This window comes from Typha angustifolia, chromosome 13 (assembly GCF_048772165.1).
Source record: "Typha angustifolia cultivar Huaian chromosome 13, ASM4877216v1, whole genome shotgun sequence".
NCBI lineage: Eukaryota > Viridiplantae > Streptophyta > Magnoliopsida > Poales > Typhaceae > Typha > Typha angustifolia.
This window is the reverse complement of record NC_133251.1, coordinates 15,865,881-15,885,908: the sequence shown is the minus strand read 5'-3', so window position 1 is coordinate 15,885,908 and position 20,028 is coordinate 15,865,881. Positions and strand designations below refer to the sequence as shown.

Here is a 20,028-nt window from a genome sequence, read left to right as displayed (position 1 = left end):
GATATGGCTATCTGTCGCGCATCAAAGTCTAATGTGCACAGGACGTGTTTTTGGTTGCATTTGATGTTAAAGCTGTGAAACGTTTAAGGACAAATAACCAGATCATAGCATATTTGTGGTTGTCTTTGACATTTTGATGTTAAAGCTAGAAGCCTTTTAATTTACTTAAAATGAGTGATGGACAAATAACCAGATAATAAGATAATAGCATAAACAAGATGCCCGTAACGGCTCCACAAACAAAGGAAAGAAAGAGAGAGACGGGTTTTACTCAATTACTAAGCGATCTGACAAATGCTTTTCCGTTTTTACTCATACATCGTTGAACTTAAACATTTGCTATCCTGAAGGAATTGGTATACTATGACAATCTTCGGCTATAAAAAAGCAATAGCAAGAGAGAGTGGAATGGCTCAACCTTGTATAGCAAGTTCCTAGCTAATTAATAGAAGAACGTATGCCTACAATGTTGCAACTTTTGCTCCAGCCATATTCTCTACTATCTCTTCTCTTACTCATCCCTCTCTTCTTCATACTATTAACCACTAGAAGAACCCAGAAAACCAATCTACCACCCTCACCTCCCAAGCTTCCTATTATAGGGAATTTGCACCAAGTAGGGGCGCTTCCTCATCGCTCTCTTTACTCTCTCTCCAAGAAACATGGGCCTCTCATGCTCCTCCACCTCGGCGAGGTCCCGATGTTGGTGGTCTCGTCCCCGGAGATGGCCCAAGTGGTCATGAGGACTCGTGACCACATCTTCGCTTCGCGGCCGTTATCCAAGGGCTCCGATATCCTTTTCTACGGAGCGAAAGATATCGCCTTCGGCCCTTACAGCGAACAATGGAGACAAGCGAAAAAGCTTTGCACCATGCACCTGTTAAGCGCTAAGAAGGTGCAATCATTTAAGCATGCTAGAGAAGAAGAAGTGAGCTTTGCGATGGCGAAGATTTATAAAGCTCAAGAATCATCAAAACCAATAAATTTGAGCGAGTTGTTAAACGCTTTCGCCAATGATATTACCTGTAGAGTAGTCTCTGGTAAATTCTTTAGGGAGGGAGGTAGGAATATTTTATTCCGGGAGCTTATAGAAAGGAGTGTAGAAATATTGGGGGGGTTTAATTTAGTGGACTTCTTCCCTAGTTCAGTTTGGATGGATTTTTTCACAAGATTTAGCTCGAGGGCAAGAGAGGTGGCTAAGAGATGGGATGATGTCCTTGAAGATGTGATAAAGGAACATAGTATGAAGCGAGTAAAGGGTAGTACGCAGGAGAGTGGTGACTTTGTGGATGTGTTGCTCTCACTTGAAGATGATCTACAGATGGAGTATGGACTCACGAAGGATCACCTTAAAGCTCTTCTACTGGTAACCACACCGATCTCATGGGCATTTCTTCTTATGTTTTGTTTTTTGTTTTTTGTTTTTTGTCTTTTATTGTTTCTTTGATCATCAAATCATAGACTAATTATATGCTAAATAAAAAGGCTGCATTTCCTAACACGTGGTTTAGGCAGGCCATATATAATGAGTCAAAATTATATATACATATATAAAAATCATATGAGAATTATGCCAAATATTAACCCCAACATAATGAGCCTGTAAAATTCAACTATTGAGTTAAAGTAATTAGCTCATGAATTTTTTTTTGTTCTAAGATGTTTGATAGCAATACTATTCGAGTAGCGGTTTCTACGCTCATCTTCAGAAATTTCATAACTTTGACAAGCATCAAGTATCAAACATATCAGAATTTGTCGTTCCTAATTTACCTAATTCTTTCTTTTTTTGATGTTTAATCATGACAGGATCTGATTTTTGGTGGGACGGATACCTCTTATATAACTTTAGAATGGGCAATGGCAGAGCTTATGAAAGATCAAAAAGTCATGAAGAAATTACAAGAGGAAATAAGAAAAATAGTCAATAAAAAAAGGATGGTTAAAGACGAGGATTTAATTGAAATGAGCTATCTAAGAGCTGTTATAAAGGAAATTTTACGTTTACATCCTGCTATTTCCCTCTTGATCCCAAGGGAATCCATGGAAGATTGCCAAATTGAAAGATATCTAATACCTAAGGGAACAAAAGTTATCATTAATGCATGGACTATCAACAGAGATCCAAAGTTTTGGGAAGCAGCAGAAGAGTTCCATCCCGAAAGATTCATTGAGAATTCTATAGATTACAAAGGAAATAATTTCCAATTCATACCATTTGGAGCTGGGAGGAGGATTTGCCCTGGATTAGGTTTTGCAATCTCCAGCATGGAGCTCATGTTGGCTAATCTAGTATACCATTTTGATTGGGAGTTGCCTCGTTGTGTGGTGACAGAGGAGATAAACATGGCAGAGAATCCTGGAATTACTATGCGTATGAAGGAAAATTTATATCTTATTCCAAAATTATATGGATAAATATGAATATTGAAGACGATCATGTTCTATGTTATTGCTATTTAGCCAATGTTCAGTGGAATGTAGTGTCATATGATATGATGTAAGTTTTACTTTTCTCACGCCACGTATGCATGAAATAAAGTTTGGTGATCGTCTCTAAGCCGAAAGCAAATTCAATATATGATACAACTATTACCGGTAGTCTTGCTGGTCCAAGAATTTTATAGAAAAAAAAACAAAATATATATTTATATATTATTGCTTAAAATCTGAAGAAAAGAAATGATAAGAATATTGAGTGGGATGTGGGCCAGGCTGAATAACAAACGGATTTTTGGCTCCGGGCAGAGCTTTGCCAATAAAATGATCGAACATAAATACTAATAATAAAACTTGCCTAAACCTATAGCTTTACTTAGTTGCCTTTAATATTTGGCACCGTATGTTTTGAGGCTAAGGAACTTGATTAGTTAGCCCTAATTTTTAGTCTTAATTTAAATAATTTAAATTGGGCTAAGAAAATATAATATTTGGTTATGAGCTATGTCTAAAATGTAACTGTTACTTTTAATGTTACTTGAAAAATATATTAGTTTTGAAGAAAAATTAATACTATATGAAATTAATGGACCAAAACATCCTTTGACTTTGATGAAACAATTTTAAAATATTATTATTTATCAGTATAAGTATATTAAATTATTAACTTGTGGGTTCATAAGTCCTATTTGAGGACTTAGGCATGTAAATCGGCAAACATGCTTAGTTGGGCTATCAAAATAAATGAACGACTCGGGCTTGCTCAACTAAAGCTCGAGCTCAGCTCAGCCTAGCTATAATTGAGTTGAGCCTGAGGCCGAGTCGGATTAGAAGGCTTGAAATCAATTTTGAGCTAAGTTTGAGCTAGTGATGGCTCACTCAGGCTCGGCTCGATAGGATTTGTATATAAGGGATTCTCATATTAAAAACCCTAGCCTCTCCCAAGTCTCAATACCCAAAGGCACTCTCTCAACTCTTCCAAGTTCTCCCTCAAATCCTTAATCGCTCAATTGCTTCTATCCTTCTCCTCCACTGTTTGTCTATCGTTTCGTCCTTCACCACCATCCGCTCGCCTCCTCCTCCTCAAGCTGTTGCCACCTCATGCTCATCTCCCTTCTAAAGTAGTCGTCCCGTTCTCAACTTCCTTCCCAAACCATTGCCTTATCGTCATCATCCTCTTATAACTTATTTATGATTCGGTTCGGACTCGATCTGGCTAGGTCCGGCTCCGCTGGAGCTCGGTTTGACCCAACTCGAGTTGAATTAAGCCAAGCCTAAACTGTAGGCAACTTGCTCAGGCTCAGTTTGTTCATACCACTAATGCTCAGTATACTTCTAAGCCTTATTTGTGGGCTTAGCATAATGTAAACCCGCAAATGGGCTACCTACATCATATAGGCATGTAAGCCCACAAATGGGCATACACCTAAATATATTATTTTAAGATTTTTAATTTTTTTTAAGAACATAAGGTAAACATTGTTTTCTAAATAATAACATAATGTTATTGTTTTTTATTTTATTTATTTATAAGATCACGTGCAACTATGCAACCCAGTTGCATGAATTTCCTGCCGTCAATCACTTTTATGTCGGTCCATGATTGGCTCCAAAATTTATTTTTCTTATCTAAAAGCACTTATTAATCTCCACATATACCATCTTATTAAGTATTGCAAATCCGAGCTAACCTTGGGCCAGAAAAAAAAAAAAAAAAAAAAAAAAAAAAAAAAAAAAAAAAAAAAAACTGATCGAACACTATTATCAAGTGGGATCCACAATAAAGAAATATGTTTTAACCTTCTCTCTAGCAGCCTGCCGGTCAAGTTTATAGTAAAATCTCACTGAGTAAAACTATAATTTTAGTGAAATTAAGATGAATGAGTTCTATAATTATTTGTTAATTAATCCTTTTAAAAAATAATAATATCTTATTTATTATTTATAAATTTTTATAATATGACTCTTTTTTTCTAATGTAAGTGAGTGTAATTAATTATATGACTTAATAATTTTTCCCCTCAAAAGATTTGGCTCTGCCACTGTTTTCATGCCTAAACCTATTTACAGCACTTCCTAGCCTAAGATATTTACCTTTATCTAATGCAATTGTAGTTTTCCTACCGCAGAGATAGGATCGGATAGAGTAGTAGGCAAAACGTCTTGCGATTTACGCAAGCAGATAGGATAATTTTCCTTAATTTCCGTGTACGTAATCAACTATTTCAACTAACTGACAAGATATGGGGATTTCTCGAGGGAGTCAATAGTACACAGGCTTCGGACGTGCTTTTGGTTGCATTGGGTGTTAAAGCTATAAGCCATTTAATTTACTTAAGCAGAGTAATGGACAAATAATCAGATAATAGCAGAAACAAGACCAAAGTTGGCTTCAAACAAACAGAGGAACGGAAAGGAAAGGAAAGGAAAGGACAGAGTGATTCGTTGCTTATCCTTAATAACAAGTATGTGACAAAAGCAAACAAACAGAGGAAAGGAAAGGAAAGGAAAGGAAAGGAAAGGACAGAGTGACTCGTTGCTTATCCTTAATAACAAGTATGTGACAAAAGCAAACAAACAGAGGAAAGGAAAGGACAGAGTGACTCGTTGCTTATCCTTAATAACAAGTATTACCAGTAGCCTTGCCGGTCGAAGAATTTCATAGAAAAAAAAAGCAAAAAATATATGTATATATATATATATATATATACATATTACTGCATAAAATTGGATGAAAAAAAAAAGATAAGGATATTGGGTATATATATATATATATATACATATTACTGCATAAAATTGGATGAAAAAAAAAGATAAGGATATTGGGCGGGATGTGGACCAAGATGAACAACAAATGGATTTTTGGGTCCCGGCTGAGCTTTGCCAATACAATGATGGAGCATGAATACTGATCATAAACTCACCTAAACCTATAGGCTTTACTTAGTTGCCTTAAATATTTGGTTTGAGACTAAGGAAGTTGATTAGTTAGCCCTAGTTTTTAGTCTTGATTTAAATAACTTGAATTGGGCTAAGAAAATATAATATTTGGTTGTGAAGTATGTCTAAATGTAACAATTACTTTTATTTTAATGCTACCTAAAAATTATATTAGTTTTAGAGAAAAATTAATAATATATGAAATTAATAGACCAAAACATCCTTTGACTTTGATGAAACAATTTAAAAATATTATTATTTATCAATAAAAATATATTAAATTATTAATTGTGGGTTCATAAGTCTAGTTTGAGGACTTAGCCATGTAAACTCGCAAACATACTTAGTAGGGCTATCAAAATAAACGAGTAGCTTGGGCTCAGCTCGACTGAAGCTCGAACTAGGCTCAACCCGACTAGAGTTGAGCTGAGCTCGAGCCTAAACCCAAGCTAATTTAGAAGGCTCAAAACCAATTTCGAGTTGAGCCTGAGCTGGAGCCGACTTGCTCAAGCTTGGCTTGATAGGCTCGGTATATAAGGGATTTTCAAATTAGAAACCCTAATCTCTGCCAAGTCCCAATTCCCAAGCGAACTCGCTCAAATCTTCCTAGCTCTCCCTCAGTCCACACTCGATCAGTTGCTCTAATCCTCCTCCTCCACCGTTCATCTGTCAGCTTGTCCATCTCCACCATCAGCCTGCCTCCTCCTCCTCAAGCTGTTGCCGCCTCATGTTCATCTTCCTCCTTAAGTAGTCGTCCCGTTCTTATCTTCCTCCTCAAGCCACTGTCTTGTTGTCATCCTCCTTTTACAGCTTATTTGTGGCTCGGCTCGGGCTCTATTTGGCTAGGTCCGGCTCAACTTGCTTGATAATAAGATCAATTCAGGCTCTGTATATAAGGGATTCTCAAATTAGAAACCCTAGCCTCTCCCAAGTTCCAATTCCCAAACGCATCCACTCAAATCTTCCTAGCTCTCCCTTAATCCTCACTTGTCGGGTCGCTCCGATCCTTCTCCTCCACCGTCGGTTTGTCGTCTCATTCTTTTCCACCGTCGACCTGCCTCCTCCTCAAGCTGTCGCCACCTCATGCTCATCTTCCTTCTCAAGTAGTCGTTCCGTTCTCAACTTCCTCCTTAAGCCACTGCCTTGTCGTCATCCTCCTCTTACAGCTTATTTGTGGCTCGACTCGGGTTTGATCTGGCTAGGTCCAATTCGGCTTGAATAAGGCCTCATAATATGCTTAAGTTATGCTTGAGCTCGGCTCGGGCTCGGTGTGGCCCGGTTTGATTTGAGCTGAGCCAAACTTAAACTGGAGTCGACTCGCTCAGGCTCAGTTCGTTTACACCACTAATGCTTAGTATGCATATAAACCTCATATTTAGGCTTAGCATTTATGTAAACCTGCAAACGGGCTACATACATAATACAAGTATGTAAGCCCGCAAATGGGCTCCCAAGCGGGCATAAACCTAAATATATATCATAAATTTTTTTAATTTTTTTAATCTCCGTAGCTTCTAACTTATCTCCATGCTTGGGTTGATATGCCTCTTCTTCCTATAGTACCAATAGAGGAGCATTTGGAAGACTCCAAATCCAAACCCTACTATGTTTGGGAGCTGATATTGACATAAAGAGATATTGTATAAGAAGAAGAAGAAAGAGTGTTCAAAAGGAATTGATAAAATAGAGAGAAGTATGCATGGCTGAGCAATCGATCACCTGGACATATAAATCTTTTGCAAATAGACCATATAAGAACCAGACGACGGCACTTAACGTGAGGAAGAAGGATAGCGAGAATGGCATAAATTCCACGCTCTTCGTGCGAATTACAAGCCTCTGTCGATCAAATATGCGCGACTATTAACTATCAAATATATTTCCATAGTGTTCTCATGGTGTTAGTTTTAGTCTCTTACGTACAATGATGCTCAAAGGGGCAACAAAGACGCTTGTGGAGAAGGCCACGCAGATCCACCCCATAACTTTCTCGCGATTTGATCCGTTCACAAGTAGGAGAGTGAAGAGAATGATCAGAGAGAATGCTACCACATTCAAGAGCAAGATGAATGCTAAAGTGGTGATCCGCAAGCCAAAATCATATTGCGTGGTATTCATTAATTAGACCAAATCTTTATTGATAGAAGATCTAGAAATGCATTAGTCTACCTAATTCTATCTCTTTCCAAAAAAACAAAAACAAAAAAATCAATTATTGAAGGGATACCAGAGGGGAAACTCTAGACTAATTATAAGTTTTTTAAAAACAGAAGAAGAAGATCATGTTTGGCTGGATGTGTGGGCCGGGCTGAACGATACTAGATCCGAGGCCAACAACAAAAAAACTCATCATACAAACAGCGTTTCTTTCATATCATAGAGTTATTTTTTTATTAATCAATTTGATGAAGATCTAACTGTTAAAATCTTTAAGGATATAATAGGAATGAAAGATATTACCGATAGGCCATTTTTTTTAGATATATAATCTTGCACATTATTTTTTAACAATTATATTATCTTAATATTTTATTAAGTAAAATACATATATATCATTAACTGAGAGTAATGTATATATATCAAAATAAGGGCATTGATGTCTTTTATAATTAACTTATAAAAATTTAATTCTATTTTATCTCTTTAATTATTTTTTATTATTTTTATATATCTCCTATTAGTTTAAGATTGATTTAAATTAAATTTTAATAGATAGAGATAGAATATTATATTTAAATTGAAGTTTATCTCCAAATAATCAAATTTAAATTATTTAATATTAAATGATATCTCCTATAATTAAGGCATAATTATATTTAAGAGAGAAATCTTAACGGAAGAGAAAAAACGTCGAGAGTGCTTCTTCCGTACAGTAAAATTAATTGTTTATCAATCAGTTTGATAAAGATCTAATGGTTAAGATCTTCAAAGGTATAATAAGATAATTGAGAAGTTAGGCACACGTAATTAAATCTTCTTGACTAATATACTCCTTTTCTTACGTAATGTAGTTTTAGAACTAGTACCGGATATGAAAAGTGGCTATTATAATCGTTGGATTAAGATTATAATTTTTAAAGGTGCATTGAAATATTTCCTTCAAACAATTCTCTCTCTTAATAGTCTTTCGGTCGGTTGATTTTAGTAAACTTCAGTAAAATCTCACTAAGTAAACCTAAACTATAATTTTAGTGAAATTAAGATGGATGAGTTATTCTATTGTTTGTTAACTAATCATTTAAAAATAATAATATTTATTTATTTTATTTAAATTAAGTAAGTGAGTTTAAGTGACTCTGATACTGCTTTCATGCCTAAGCCTACTTTGCAGCACTTCCTTGCCTAAGATGTTTATTTTATCTAATACAATTACAGTTTTCCAACGGCAGACAGACGAAGCAAATTATGGTACGATTTAGACGAGGAGATAAGGATCATTTTCTTTTTTGCAATGTGCCTTATCAACTATTTCAGCTAACTGACAAGATATGGCTATCTGTCGCGCATCGAAGTCTAAAGTTCACAGGACGTGTGTTTGGTTGCATTTGATGTTAAAGCTGTGAAACGTTTAAGGACAAATAACCAGATCATAGCATATTTGTCGTGGTCTTTGACATTTTGATGTTAAAGCTAGAAGCCTTTTAATTTACTTAAAATGAGTGACGGACAAATAACCAGATAATAAGATAATAGCAGAAGCAAGATGCCAGTAACGGCTCCACAAACACAGGAACGAAAAGGAAGGAAAGGAAAGAAAAGGATAGGAAAGAAAGAGGGAGACGGCGTTTGCTCAATTACTAAGCGATCTGACAAAAGCTTTTCCGTTTTCACACATACATCGTTGAACTAAAACAGTTGCTATCGTGGAGGAATTGGTATACTATGACAATCTTTGGCTATAAAAAGGCAATAGCAAGAGAGAGTGGAATGGCTCAACCTTGTATAGCAAGTTCCTAGCTAATTAATAGAAGAACGTATGCCTACAATGTTGCAACTTTTGCTCCAGCCATATTCTCTACTATCTCTTCTCTTACTCATCCCTCTCTTCTTCATACTATTAACTAGTAGAAGAATCCAGAAAACCAATCTACCACCCTCACCTCCCAAGCTTCCTATTATAGGGAATTTGCACCAAGTAGGGGCGCTTCCTCATCGCTCTCTTTACTCTCTCTCCAAGAAACATGGGCCTCTCATGCTCCTCCACCTCGGCGAGGTCCCGATGTTGGTGGTCTCGTCCCCGGAGATGGCCCAAGTGGTCATGAGGACTCATGACCACATCTTCGCTTCGCGGCCGTTATCCAAGGGCTCCGATATCCTTTTCTACGGAGCGAAAGATATCGCCTTCGGCCCTTACAGCGAACAATGGAGACAAGCGAAAAAGCTTTGCACCATGCACCTGTTAAGCGCTAAGAAGGTGCAATCATTTAAGCATGCCAGAGAAGAAGAAGTGAGCTTTGCGATGGCGAAGATTTATAAAGCTCAAGAATCATCAAAACCAATAAATTTGAGCGAGTTGTTAAACGCTTTCGCCAATGATATTACCTGTAGAGTAGTCTCTGGTAAATTCTTTAGGGAGGGAGGTAGGAATATTTTATTCCGGGAGCTTATAGAAAGGAGTGTAGAAATATTGGGGGGTTTTAATTTAGTGGACTTCTTCCCTAGTTCAGGTTGGATGGATTTTTTCTCCAGATTTAGCTCGAGGGCAAGAGAGGTGGCTAAGAGATGGGATGATGTCTATGAAGATGTGATAAAGGAACATAGTATGAAGCGAGTAAAGGGTAGTACGCAGGAGAGTGGTGACTTTGTGGATGTGTTGCTCTCACTTGAAGATGATCTACAGATGGAGTATGGACTCACGAAGGATCACCTTAAAGCTCTTCTACTGGTAACCACACCGATCTCATGGGCATTTCTTCTTATGTTTTGTTTTTTGTTTTTTGTTTTTTGTCTTTTATTGTTTCTTTGATCATCAAATCATAGACTAATTATATGCTAAATAAAAAGGCTGCATTTCCTAACACGTGGTTTAGGCAGGCCATATATAATGAGTCAAAATTATACATACATATATAAAAATCATATGAGAATTATGCCAAATATTAACCCCAACATAATGAGCCTGTAAAATTCTACTATTGAGTTAAAGTAATTAGCTCATGAATTTTTTTTTGTTCTAAGATGTTTGATAGCAATACTATTCGAGTAGCAGTTTCTACACTCATCTTTAGAAATTTCATACACTTTGACAAGCGTCAAGTATCAAACATATCATAATTTGTCGTGCCTAATTTACCTAATTCTTTCTTCTTTTGATGTTTAATCATGACAGAATATGTTTTTTGGTGGGACGGATACCTCTTATATAACTTTAGAATGGGCGATGGCAGAGCTTGTGAAAGATCAGAAAGTCATGAAGAAATTACAAGAGGAAGTAAGAAGAATAGTCAATAAAAAAAGGATGGTTAAAGAGGAAGATTTAATTGAAATGAGCTATCTAAGAGCTGTTATAAAGGAAATTTTACGTTTACATCCTGCTGCTCCCCTCTTGATTCCAAGGGAATCCATGGAAGATTGCCAAATTGAAAGATATCTAATACCTAAGGGAACAAGAGTTATCATTAATGCATGGGCTATCAACAGAGATCCAAAGTTTTGGGAAGCAGCAGAAGAATTTCATCCTGAAAGATTCATTGAGAATTCTGTAGATTACAAAGGAAATAATTTCCAATTCATACCATTTGGAGCTGGGAGGAGGATTTGCCCTGGATTAGGTTTTGCAATCTCCACGGTGGAGCTCATGTTGGCTAATCTAGTATACCATTTTGATTGGGAGTTGCCTCGTGGTGTGGTGACAGAGGAGATGAACATGGCAGAGAATCCTGGAATTACTATGCGTATGAAGGAAAATTTATATCTTATTCCAAAATTATATGAATAAATATGAATATTGAAGACGATCATGTTCTATGTTATTGCTATTTAGCCAATGTTCAGTGGAATGTAGTGTCATATGATATGATGTAAGTTTTACTTTTCTCACGCCACATGTGCATGAAATAAAGTTTGGTGATGTCTCTAAGCCGAAAGCAAATTCAATATATGATACAACTATTACCAGTAGCCTTGCTGGTCGAAGAATTTTATAAAAAAAAAAAACAAAATATATATTTATATATTATTGCTTAAAATTTGAAGAAAAGAAACGATAAGAATATTGAGCGGGATGTGGGCCAGGCTGAATAACAAACGGATTTTTGGGTCCGGGTAGAGCTTTGCCAATAAAATGATCGAACATAAATACTAATAATAAAACTTGCCTAAACCTATAGCTTTACTTAGTTGCCGTTAATATTTGGCATTGTATGTTTTGAGGCTAAGGAACTTGATTAGTTAGCCCTAATTTTTAGTCTTAATTTAAATCATTTAAATTGGGCTAAGAAAATATAATATTTGGTTGTGAGCGATGTTTAAAATGTAACTATTACTTTTAATGCTACTTGAAAAATATATTAGTTTTGAAGAAAAATTAATACTATATGAAATTAATGGACCAGAACATTCTTTGACTTTGATGAAACAATTTTAAAATATTATTGTTTATCAATAGAAGTATATTAAATTATTAATTTGTGGGTTCATAAGTCCTATTTGAGGACTTAGGCATGTAATCGGCAAACATGATGTAAGCCCCGCAAATGGGCATATATCCCTAAATACATTATTTAAAGATTTTTATTCTTTTTAAGAACATAAGGTAAACATTGTTTCTAAATAATAACATATATATATTTTTGAATAGCTAGCTATATTAAGCTGACTTACCCGCCTGCCGGGATAACGGCCTCCTCCAAAATAAGGTTACATAATTCCAGGGGTAATGAGTCGGTAGTAGGGGTGTAAACGAGTCGAGCCTGGCTCAGGCTCGGCTCGAAATTAGTTTCGAGCCTCATAATGTTGCTCAAGCTCGGTTCAGCTCAACCCGAGTCGAGCTCGAGCTGAGCCTAACCGAGCCCGAGCAAAGCTCGAGCTCGATTAGAGGATGAGGCGGTGGCGACGTGGGCAGTGGCGACGTGGACAGCGGCTTGCCGAAGGAGTCGGAGACGGATGGAGGAGGCCAACGACGGAGGAGGAGGAGGAGGAGGAGGAGGCCGACGGAGAGGAAGGCGTGGCGCCGTGGTGGTGGCTTGCCGTCGTTGCCGATGGAGGCCGACGGGGAGGGAAGAGTGAAGGTGATCGGGTGGGGTGGGGGAATTGACGATGGGGAAGGTGATGTGATGGGAAAGGTGAAGTAATTAATGAGGGTGGGGTAGGTGAGGGTAGGTGAGGGTGATGAATGTTGTGTTACGGGTGAGAATGAGTTAGTGAGGGACACGTGGCAATATTTCTTTATGCCACATGTCCTTAGTCATAGGGAGTCAGGCTATCGAGCCTATCGAGCCGAACCGGAGCTGAGTCGACTCCTGCTCAGGCTCGGCTCGATATTAATTTCGAGCCTATTATGATGGCTCGGGCTCGGCTCAGCTCTGATCGAGCCGAGCCGGACTCGAGCTTCACCCGAGCCGAGCCCGAGCTGAGCCCAAGTTGCTCGTCAAGCCTAACAGCCCTAGTCGGTAGGCCCAAGCCTAACAGACCCCAAACTCCTATTTCCATATTTGGCCGCCCAGTCGGCCACTTTGTTCCTCTCTCGCCTTACATGACTCAGGCGACAATTTGCAAAAGAGCTGAGTAACTCCGTGCACTCAGCAACTAAACCCCTAATATCCCAGGGACAGCTGACCCTTTTCTGCATGATCCAGACTAACTCCAATGAGTTGGATTCAACCTCCACCTTAGCATAGCCCTCAGCAAGTCGCAGTCCCAACTGGAGGGCGTGCCCCTCAGTTCGTAGCGTCGACTCGTCGACGGACGGTTCCCACGCTGCTGCTATCAAGGTACCGTTCGCGGCCCTTATTACAGCCCCCGCCCCTCCGAGACGATCCACCCCGGAGAAAGCCCCGTCCACGTTGACCTTGATCCACCCATCCGCTAGGTGTGTCCACCTCGTCGCCTACGACCTCGCCGGAGTGTTTTTTGGCCTGCCTTGCTTTGCATAATCCTTAGCGAGTTGCATTGCTCGCCGGACTAGCATGTCAACGTGCATCTCAGCACCTCCAAATACCTTCGCGTTGCACAGCTTCCAAAGCATCCACAGGGTGGACACTATAATTGCCTTGCCATCCAAGGTCTCCTCCGGGTCTGCATTCCAGGACGTGGTGATCCAGTCTTCCGTCAGCTTAGATGGCCACTCGTCATCCCATCCTTGGCTTGTTGCCAACACTCCCCAGACCTCCTTCGCAACCCTGGACGTGAAGAAAAGGTGCACTACAATTTCTCTATGGATCCCACGCATGGCACAATTTTCGTCCGATCCAACTCGAATTGCGTGGAGGTGCGCCCGCGTTGGTAGCCTCCCCCACAGAAGCTACCATGCAAACAGCCGTAATCTCGGGGCCACCCGCAGTCGCCAAAGAGTTCTCCATCCTGCCCATCTATCTTGGCACCTCGGGTGGATGAAGACGTAGATGGATTTAGCCTTGGTTCTAAATAATAACATAATGTTATTGTTTTTTATTTTATTTATTTATAAGATCACGTGCAACTATGCAACCCAGTTGCATGAATTTCCTGCCGTCAATCACTTTATGTCGGTCCATGATTGGCTCCAAAATTTATTTTTCTTATCTAAAAGCACTTATTAATCTCCACATATACCACATATACCATCTTATTAAGTATTGCAAATCCGAGCTAACCTTGGGCCAGAAAAAAAAAACAAAAAAAAAAAAAAAAACTGATCGAACACTATTATCAAGTGGGATCCACAATAAAGAAATATGTTTTAACCTTCTCTCTAGCAGCCTGCCGGTCAAGTTTATAGTAAAATCTCACTGAGTAAAACTATAATTTTAGTGAAATTAAGATGAATGAGTTCTATAATTATTTGTTAATTAATCCCTTTAAAAAATAATAATATCTTATTTATTATTTATAAATTTTTATAATATGACTCTTTTTTTCTAATGTAAGTGAGTGTAATTAATTATATGACTTAATAATTTTTCCCCTCAAAAGATTTGGCTCTGCCACTGTTTTCATGCCTAAACCTATTTACAGCACTTCCTAGCCTAAGATATTTACCTTTATCTAATGCAATTGTAGTTTTCCTACCGCAGAGATAGGATCGGACAGAGTAGTAGGCAAAACGTCTTGCGATTTACGCAAGCAGATAGGATATTTTTCCTTAATTTCCGTGTACGTAATCAACTATTTCAACTAACTGACAAGATATGGGGATTTCTCGAGGGAGTCAATAGTACACAGGCTTCGGACGTGCTTTTGGTTGCATTGGGTGTTAAAGCTATAAGCCATTTAATTTACTTAAGCAGAGTAATGGACAAATAATCAGATAATAGCAGAAACAAGACCAAAGTTGGCTTCAAACAAACAGAGGAACGGAAAGGAAAGGAAAGGAAAGGACAGAGTGATTCGTTGCTTATCCTTAATAACAAGTATGTGACAAAAGCAAACAAACAGAGGAAAGGAAAGGAAAGGAAAGGAAAGGACAGAGTGACTCGTTGCTTATCCTTAATAACAAGTATGTGACAAAAGCAAACAAACAGAGGAAAGGAAAGGAAAGGAAAGGAAAGGAAAGGACAGAGTGACTCGTTGCTTATCCTTAATAACAAGTATTACCAGTAGCCTTGCCGGTCGAAGAATTTCATAGAAAAAAAAAACAAAAAATATATGTATATATATATATATATATATATATATATATATATACATATTACTGCATAAAATTGGATGAAAAAAAAAGATAAGGATATTGGGTATATATATATATATACATATTACTGCATAAAATTGGATGAAAAAAAAAGATAAGGATATTGGGCGGGATGTGGACCAAGATGAACAACAAATGGATTTTTGGGTCCCGGCTGAGCTTTGCCAATACAATGATGGAGCATGAATACTGATCATAAACTCACCTAAACCTATAGGCTTTACTTAGTTGCCTTAAATATTTGGTTTGAGACTAAGGAAGTTGATTAGTTAGCCCTAGTTTTTAGTCTTGATTTAAATAACTTGAATTGGGCTAAGAAAATATAATATTTGGTTGTGAAGTATGTCTAAATGTAACAATTACTTTTATTTTAATGCTACCTAAAAATTATATTAGTTTTAGAGAAAAATTAATAATATATGAAATTAATAGACCAAAACATCCTTTGACTTTGATGAAACAATTTAAAAATATTATTATTTATCAATAAAAATATATTAAATTATTAATTGTGGGTTCATAAGTCCAGTTTGAGGACTTAGCCATGTAAACTCGCAAACATACTTAGTAGGGCTATCAAAATAAACGAGTAGCTTGGGCTCAGCTCGACTGAAGCTCGAACTAGGCTCAACCCGACTAGAGTTGAGCTGAGCCGGAGCCTAAACCCAAGCTAATTTAGAAGGCTCAAAATCAATTTCGAGTTGAGCCTGAGCTGGAACCGGCTTGCTCAAGCTTGGCTTGATAGGCTCGGTATATAAGGGATTTTCAAATTAGAAACCCTAATCTCTACCAAGTCCCAATTCCCAAGCGAACTCGCTCAAATCTTCTTAGCTCTCCCTCAGTCCACACTCGATCAGTTGCTCTAATCCTCCTCCTCCACCGTTCATCTGTCAGCTTGTCCATCTCCACCATCAGCCTGCCTCCTCCTCCTCAAGCTGTTGCCGCCTCATGCTCATCTTCCTCCTTAAGTAGTTGTCCCGTTCTTATCTTCCTCCTCAAGCCACTGTCTTGTTGTCATCCTCCTTTTACAGCTTATTTGTGGCTCGGCTCGGGCTCCATTTGGCCAGGTCCGGCTCAACTTGCTTGATAATAAGATCAATTCAGGCTCTGTATATAAGGGATTCTCAAATTAGAAACCCTAGCCTCTCCCAAGTTCCAATTCCCAAACGCATCCACTCAAATCTTCCTAGCTCTCCCTTAATCCTCACTTGTCGGGTCGCTTCGATCCTTCTCCTCCACCGTCGGTTTGTCGTCTCATTCTTTTCCACCGTTGACCTGCCTCCTCCTCAAGCTGTCGCCACCTCATGCTCATCTTCCTTCTCAAGTAGTCGTTTCGTTCTCAACCTCCTCCTTAAGCCACTGCCTTGTTGTCATCCTCCTCTTACAGCTTATTTGTGGCTCGACTCGGGTTTGATCTGGCTAGGTCCAAATTGGCTTGAATAAGGCTTCATAATATGCTTAAGTTATGCTTGAGCTCGACTCGGGCTCGGTGTGGCCCGGCTTGATTTGAGCTGAGCCAAACTTAAACTGGAGTCGACTCGCTCAGGCTCAGTTCGTTTACACCACTAATGCTTAGTATGCATGTAAACCTCATATTTAGGCTTAGCATTTATGTAAACTTGCAAACGGGCTACATACATAATACAAGTATGTAAGCCCGCAAATGGGCTCCCAAGCGGGCATAAACCTAAATATATATCATAAATTTTTTTAATTTTTTTAATCTCCGTAGCTTCTAACTTATCTCCATGCTTGGGTTGATATGCCTCTTCTTCCTATAGTACCAATAGAGGAGCATTTGGAAGACTCCAAATCCAAACCCTACTATGTTTGGGAGCTGATATTGACATAAAGAGATATTGTATAAGAAGAAGAAGAAGAAGAAAGAGTGTTCAAAAGGAATTGATAAAATAGAGAGAAGTATGCATGGCTGAGCAATCGATCACCTGGACATATAAATCTTTTGCAAATAGACCATATAAGAACCAGACGACGGCACTTAACGCGAGGAAGAAGGATAGCGAGAATGGCATAAATTCCACGCTCTTCGTGCGAATTACAAGCCTCTGTCGATCAAATATGCGCGACTATTAACTATCAAATATATTTCCATAGTGTTCTCATGGTGTTAGTTTTAGTCTCTTACGTACAATGATGCTCAAAGGGGCAACAAAGACGCTTGTGGAGAAGGCCACGCAGATCCACCCCATAACTTTCTCGCGATTTGATCCGTTCACAAGTAGGAGAGTGAAGAGAATGATCAGAGAGAATGCTACCACATTCAAGAGCAAGATGAATGCTAAAGTGGTGATCCGCAAGCCAAAATCATATTGCGTGGTATTCATTAATTAGACCAAATCTTTATTGATAGAAGATCTAGAAATGCATTAGTCTATGCACCTTGGATTTTCTCGGCGCATAAATGAGATACACGATGATATAGATCGTCTCTATGAAACATCCAGCCGAGTTTATCGTAATTAGAAGGACAGCATCAGTCTTCACAAACGCGTAGTAGAACCGTAGCATTGCACTGAACAGTGCAACCAATATAAGGCACAGATTGGAACCCTTGCGTTGACTTCGTAGGACTGCAGTTATGAGGAGAAACCTAGTCAGTATAAATTAGCCTTCACAAATAAATAAGGAGAAAAAAATGAGATGACAGTCGTAGTCGTTATTACGTACATTGGTGCAAGGAACACCATCAAGGAGATGACTTTACCTGCGTAGGTATCGTCAAACTAAAGTTAAGCCTCCAACAATAGGTAATCAATGAAAGAATTAAAGTCTACATATGAAATGAAATTTTAATATCATTGCATAACAATGGAGCTAATACTTATCAAAGACCTTGAAACAATTAATTCTGTGACATAGTAAATATTTGTTTCGGAAGAAATGCTGAAAGTAATTAAGAACAACAAAACAACTAAAGAAAACTCGATCGGTTCCTTTTACGTACTCGTAGAAAGAAAGGTTAAACTATAAAAAGATGAAGAATATATGGGAACTATATGCACGGTTTGTTTCTTATAACAACATGAGATCAAGAAGCATGCTCTTGGGAGTACTGAAGGGACAAGGAGGAGCTCTCCAATGGCAACTAACTATACCTAGGATGCCAAAGGTGAAGACCAAAGGTTGGTCCAATGATAGGCCTGCCATTTCTCTTCCACACTAGGAATAATTAATGGCTTGCTGAACTAAAGGTGAACGAAGAACACAAGAAAAGAAGCAAGCTTAGAGACTTCTTGTGCTTATGAGGAGGACCATTTATATAGTTGAGGTGTTGCTTGATATCAGCTAAGAATAACCAATTAAATATACAAGCATGGCATATATCACCTAAGAATTAATAAAATGCTGGAGTAGTTGTACAATGAACCTTCCAACAGTGTTATAGCAATAATACTACTATAGTTGACAGCAATTAGTGTGAATGTGTTTCTCAATAAAATCATAAAAAAAATACTATGATTGACTATTTTTGTGAACTATTATCTACTCTAAATTAGTACGGATCGCTTCTATACTAAGATTAAATTCAAGTTCCATATAATTGGAAACGTATCCCTCGAAAAATCTATTAATTTGGTGTATGCCACTAAATGTGTGGATCCCGCAAAACTCATAGTATTACCTAGGTAAGTGAATAGTATTATTCATTTCTATTTATATTTTTTTAATATGAAAATTGATCGATGATATTTTATATGCATTGAAAAAAGCTTATTTTATAATCTTTAATTACCTATCTAATGAGCATTAATTTAATTTAAGAAGTAGTATATATATCAACTATTATATGGGCAGACATTCAATTAAAGCCAGAATTTTAGAAGGGCATAAAATAATGTTGCGTAATTATATTTTATTTTTCAATTAATAATAATGGACTGTAAACTGTAAATGTGTACTATATACATAAATTATTTACATTTCACTGTACTAAAATGTGAATAAACTTATGTGGACTCAGTTTTTAAAAACTCGACCTTGTCATATATAAAACAAGTTGCTGACTTAAAAGAATAAAAAAAAAAAAAAAAGAAAAGAAAAAGGAAAGGTGAATTAGTAATGGGAACACAACTAGTACATAAATTCGACAAACTTCTTCGCCAAAGAAAAAGACGACAAGAAGCGAAGCAAGCATATGTGACATCTTGTCCCTTGTCCCTTCAGTACTGAAGGTTGGTCCAGTGATAGGCCTGCCATTTCTCTTCCACACTAGGAATTATTAATGGCTTGCTAAACGGAAGGTGAACGAAGAACACAAGGAAAGAAGCAAGCTTATGTGACTTCTTGTGCTTATGAGGAGGACCATTTATATAGTGGAGGTGTTGCTTGAGATGGTCAAGTTATCCACGCCAACGAAATTAAACATACAAGCATGCATGAAATCATGTAAGAAGAAAATGCAGAAGGAAATAGCTAAGTACAATGAACATTACGACAGTGTTAGAGCAATACTATGATTGACCATTGTTGTGAATACGGTTTGTGTACGGATTTTTCACAATAATAAGCTAAAATCTAAACCATTTAACAAACTAAATTGTAAAGATGCTCCTAAATGAGATAAAAATATATGAAAAAAAATTGTATATATATATATATATATATATATATATATATATATATATATATCAATCCTTTTACTGCTAAATAAATTTTTTTTCTAATTATTTGTTTGTTAGCTTTTAGGGTCATACATGCAAAAACCAACTGTATTAAATTAAGAGGTAGTATATATCAACTTTTGTATGGGCATACATTCAATTAAAGCCAGAATTTTAGAAGGGTATAAAGTAATGTTGCCA

At 37.6% G+C, this 20,028-nt stretch overlaps 2 protein-coding genes and 1 pseudogene across 2 annotated transcripts; 2 read left to right on the top strand and 1 right to left on the bottom strand.

Moving 5' to 3' along the window:
• Nucleotides 1-310: 310 nt before the first annotated feature.
• On the top strand, nucleotides 311-2,560 carry LOC140774190 (indole-2-monooxygenase-like). The gene is made up of 2 exons (XM_073117080.1): nucleotides 311-1,366; nucleotides 1,810-2,560. The coding sequence occupies exons 1-2, from the start codon at nucleotides 458-460 to the stop codon at nucleotides 2,416-2,418; spliced, it is 1,518 nt and encodes a 505-aa protein (XP_072973181.1). The 5' UTR covers nucleotides 311-457; the 3' UTR covers nucleotides 2,419-2,560.
• Nucleotides 2,561-9,291: 6,731 nt separating this feature from the next.
• LOC140774170 (indole-2-monooxygenase-like) lies at nucleotides 9,292-11,459 on the top strand. Its single transcript, XM_073117052.1, has 2 exons — nucleotides 9,292-10,264; nucleotides 10,709-11,459. Exons 1-2 carry the CDS (start codon nucleotides 9,356-9,358, stop codon nucleotides 11,315-11,317), a joined length of 1,518 nt encoding a protein of 505 aa, XP_072973153.1. The 5' UTR covers nucleotides 9,292-9,355; the 3' UTR covers nucleotides 11,318-11,459.
• A 1,967-nt stretch (nucleotides 11,460-13,426) lies between these two features.
• LOC140773279 (bidirectional sugar transporter SWEET14-like) lies at nucleotides 13,427-18,896 on the bottom strand (annotated as a pseudogene).
• Between the last annotated feature and the right edge of the window lie 1,132 nt (nucleotides 18,897-20,028).

Bases quoted from the DNA above. Each gene is read 5' to 3' on its own strand.
- LOC140774190 (XM_073117080.1), top strand. From the start codon at position 458: ATGCCTACAATGTTGCAACTTTTGCTCCAGCCATATTCTCTACTATCT. The intron at 1,367-1,809 runs GTAACCACACCG...TAATCATGACAG, and splicing joins ACCTTAAAGCTCTTCTACTG to GATCTGATTTTTGGTGGGAC.
- LOC140774170 (XM_073117052.1), top strand. From the start codon at position 9,356: ATGCCTACAATGTTGCAACTTTTGCTCCAGCCATATTCTCTACTATCT. The intron at 10,265-10,708 runs GTAACCACACCG...TAATCATGACAG, and splicing joins ACCTTAAAGCTCTTCTACTG to AATATGTTTTTTGGTGGGAC.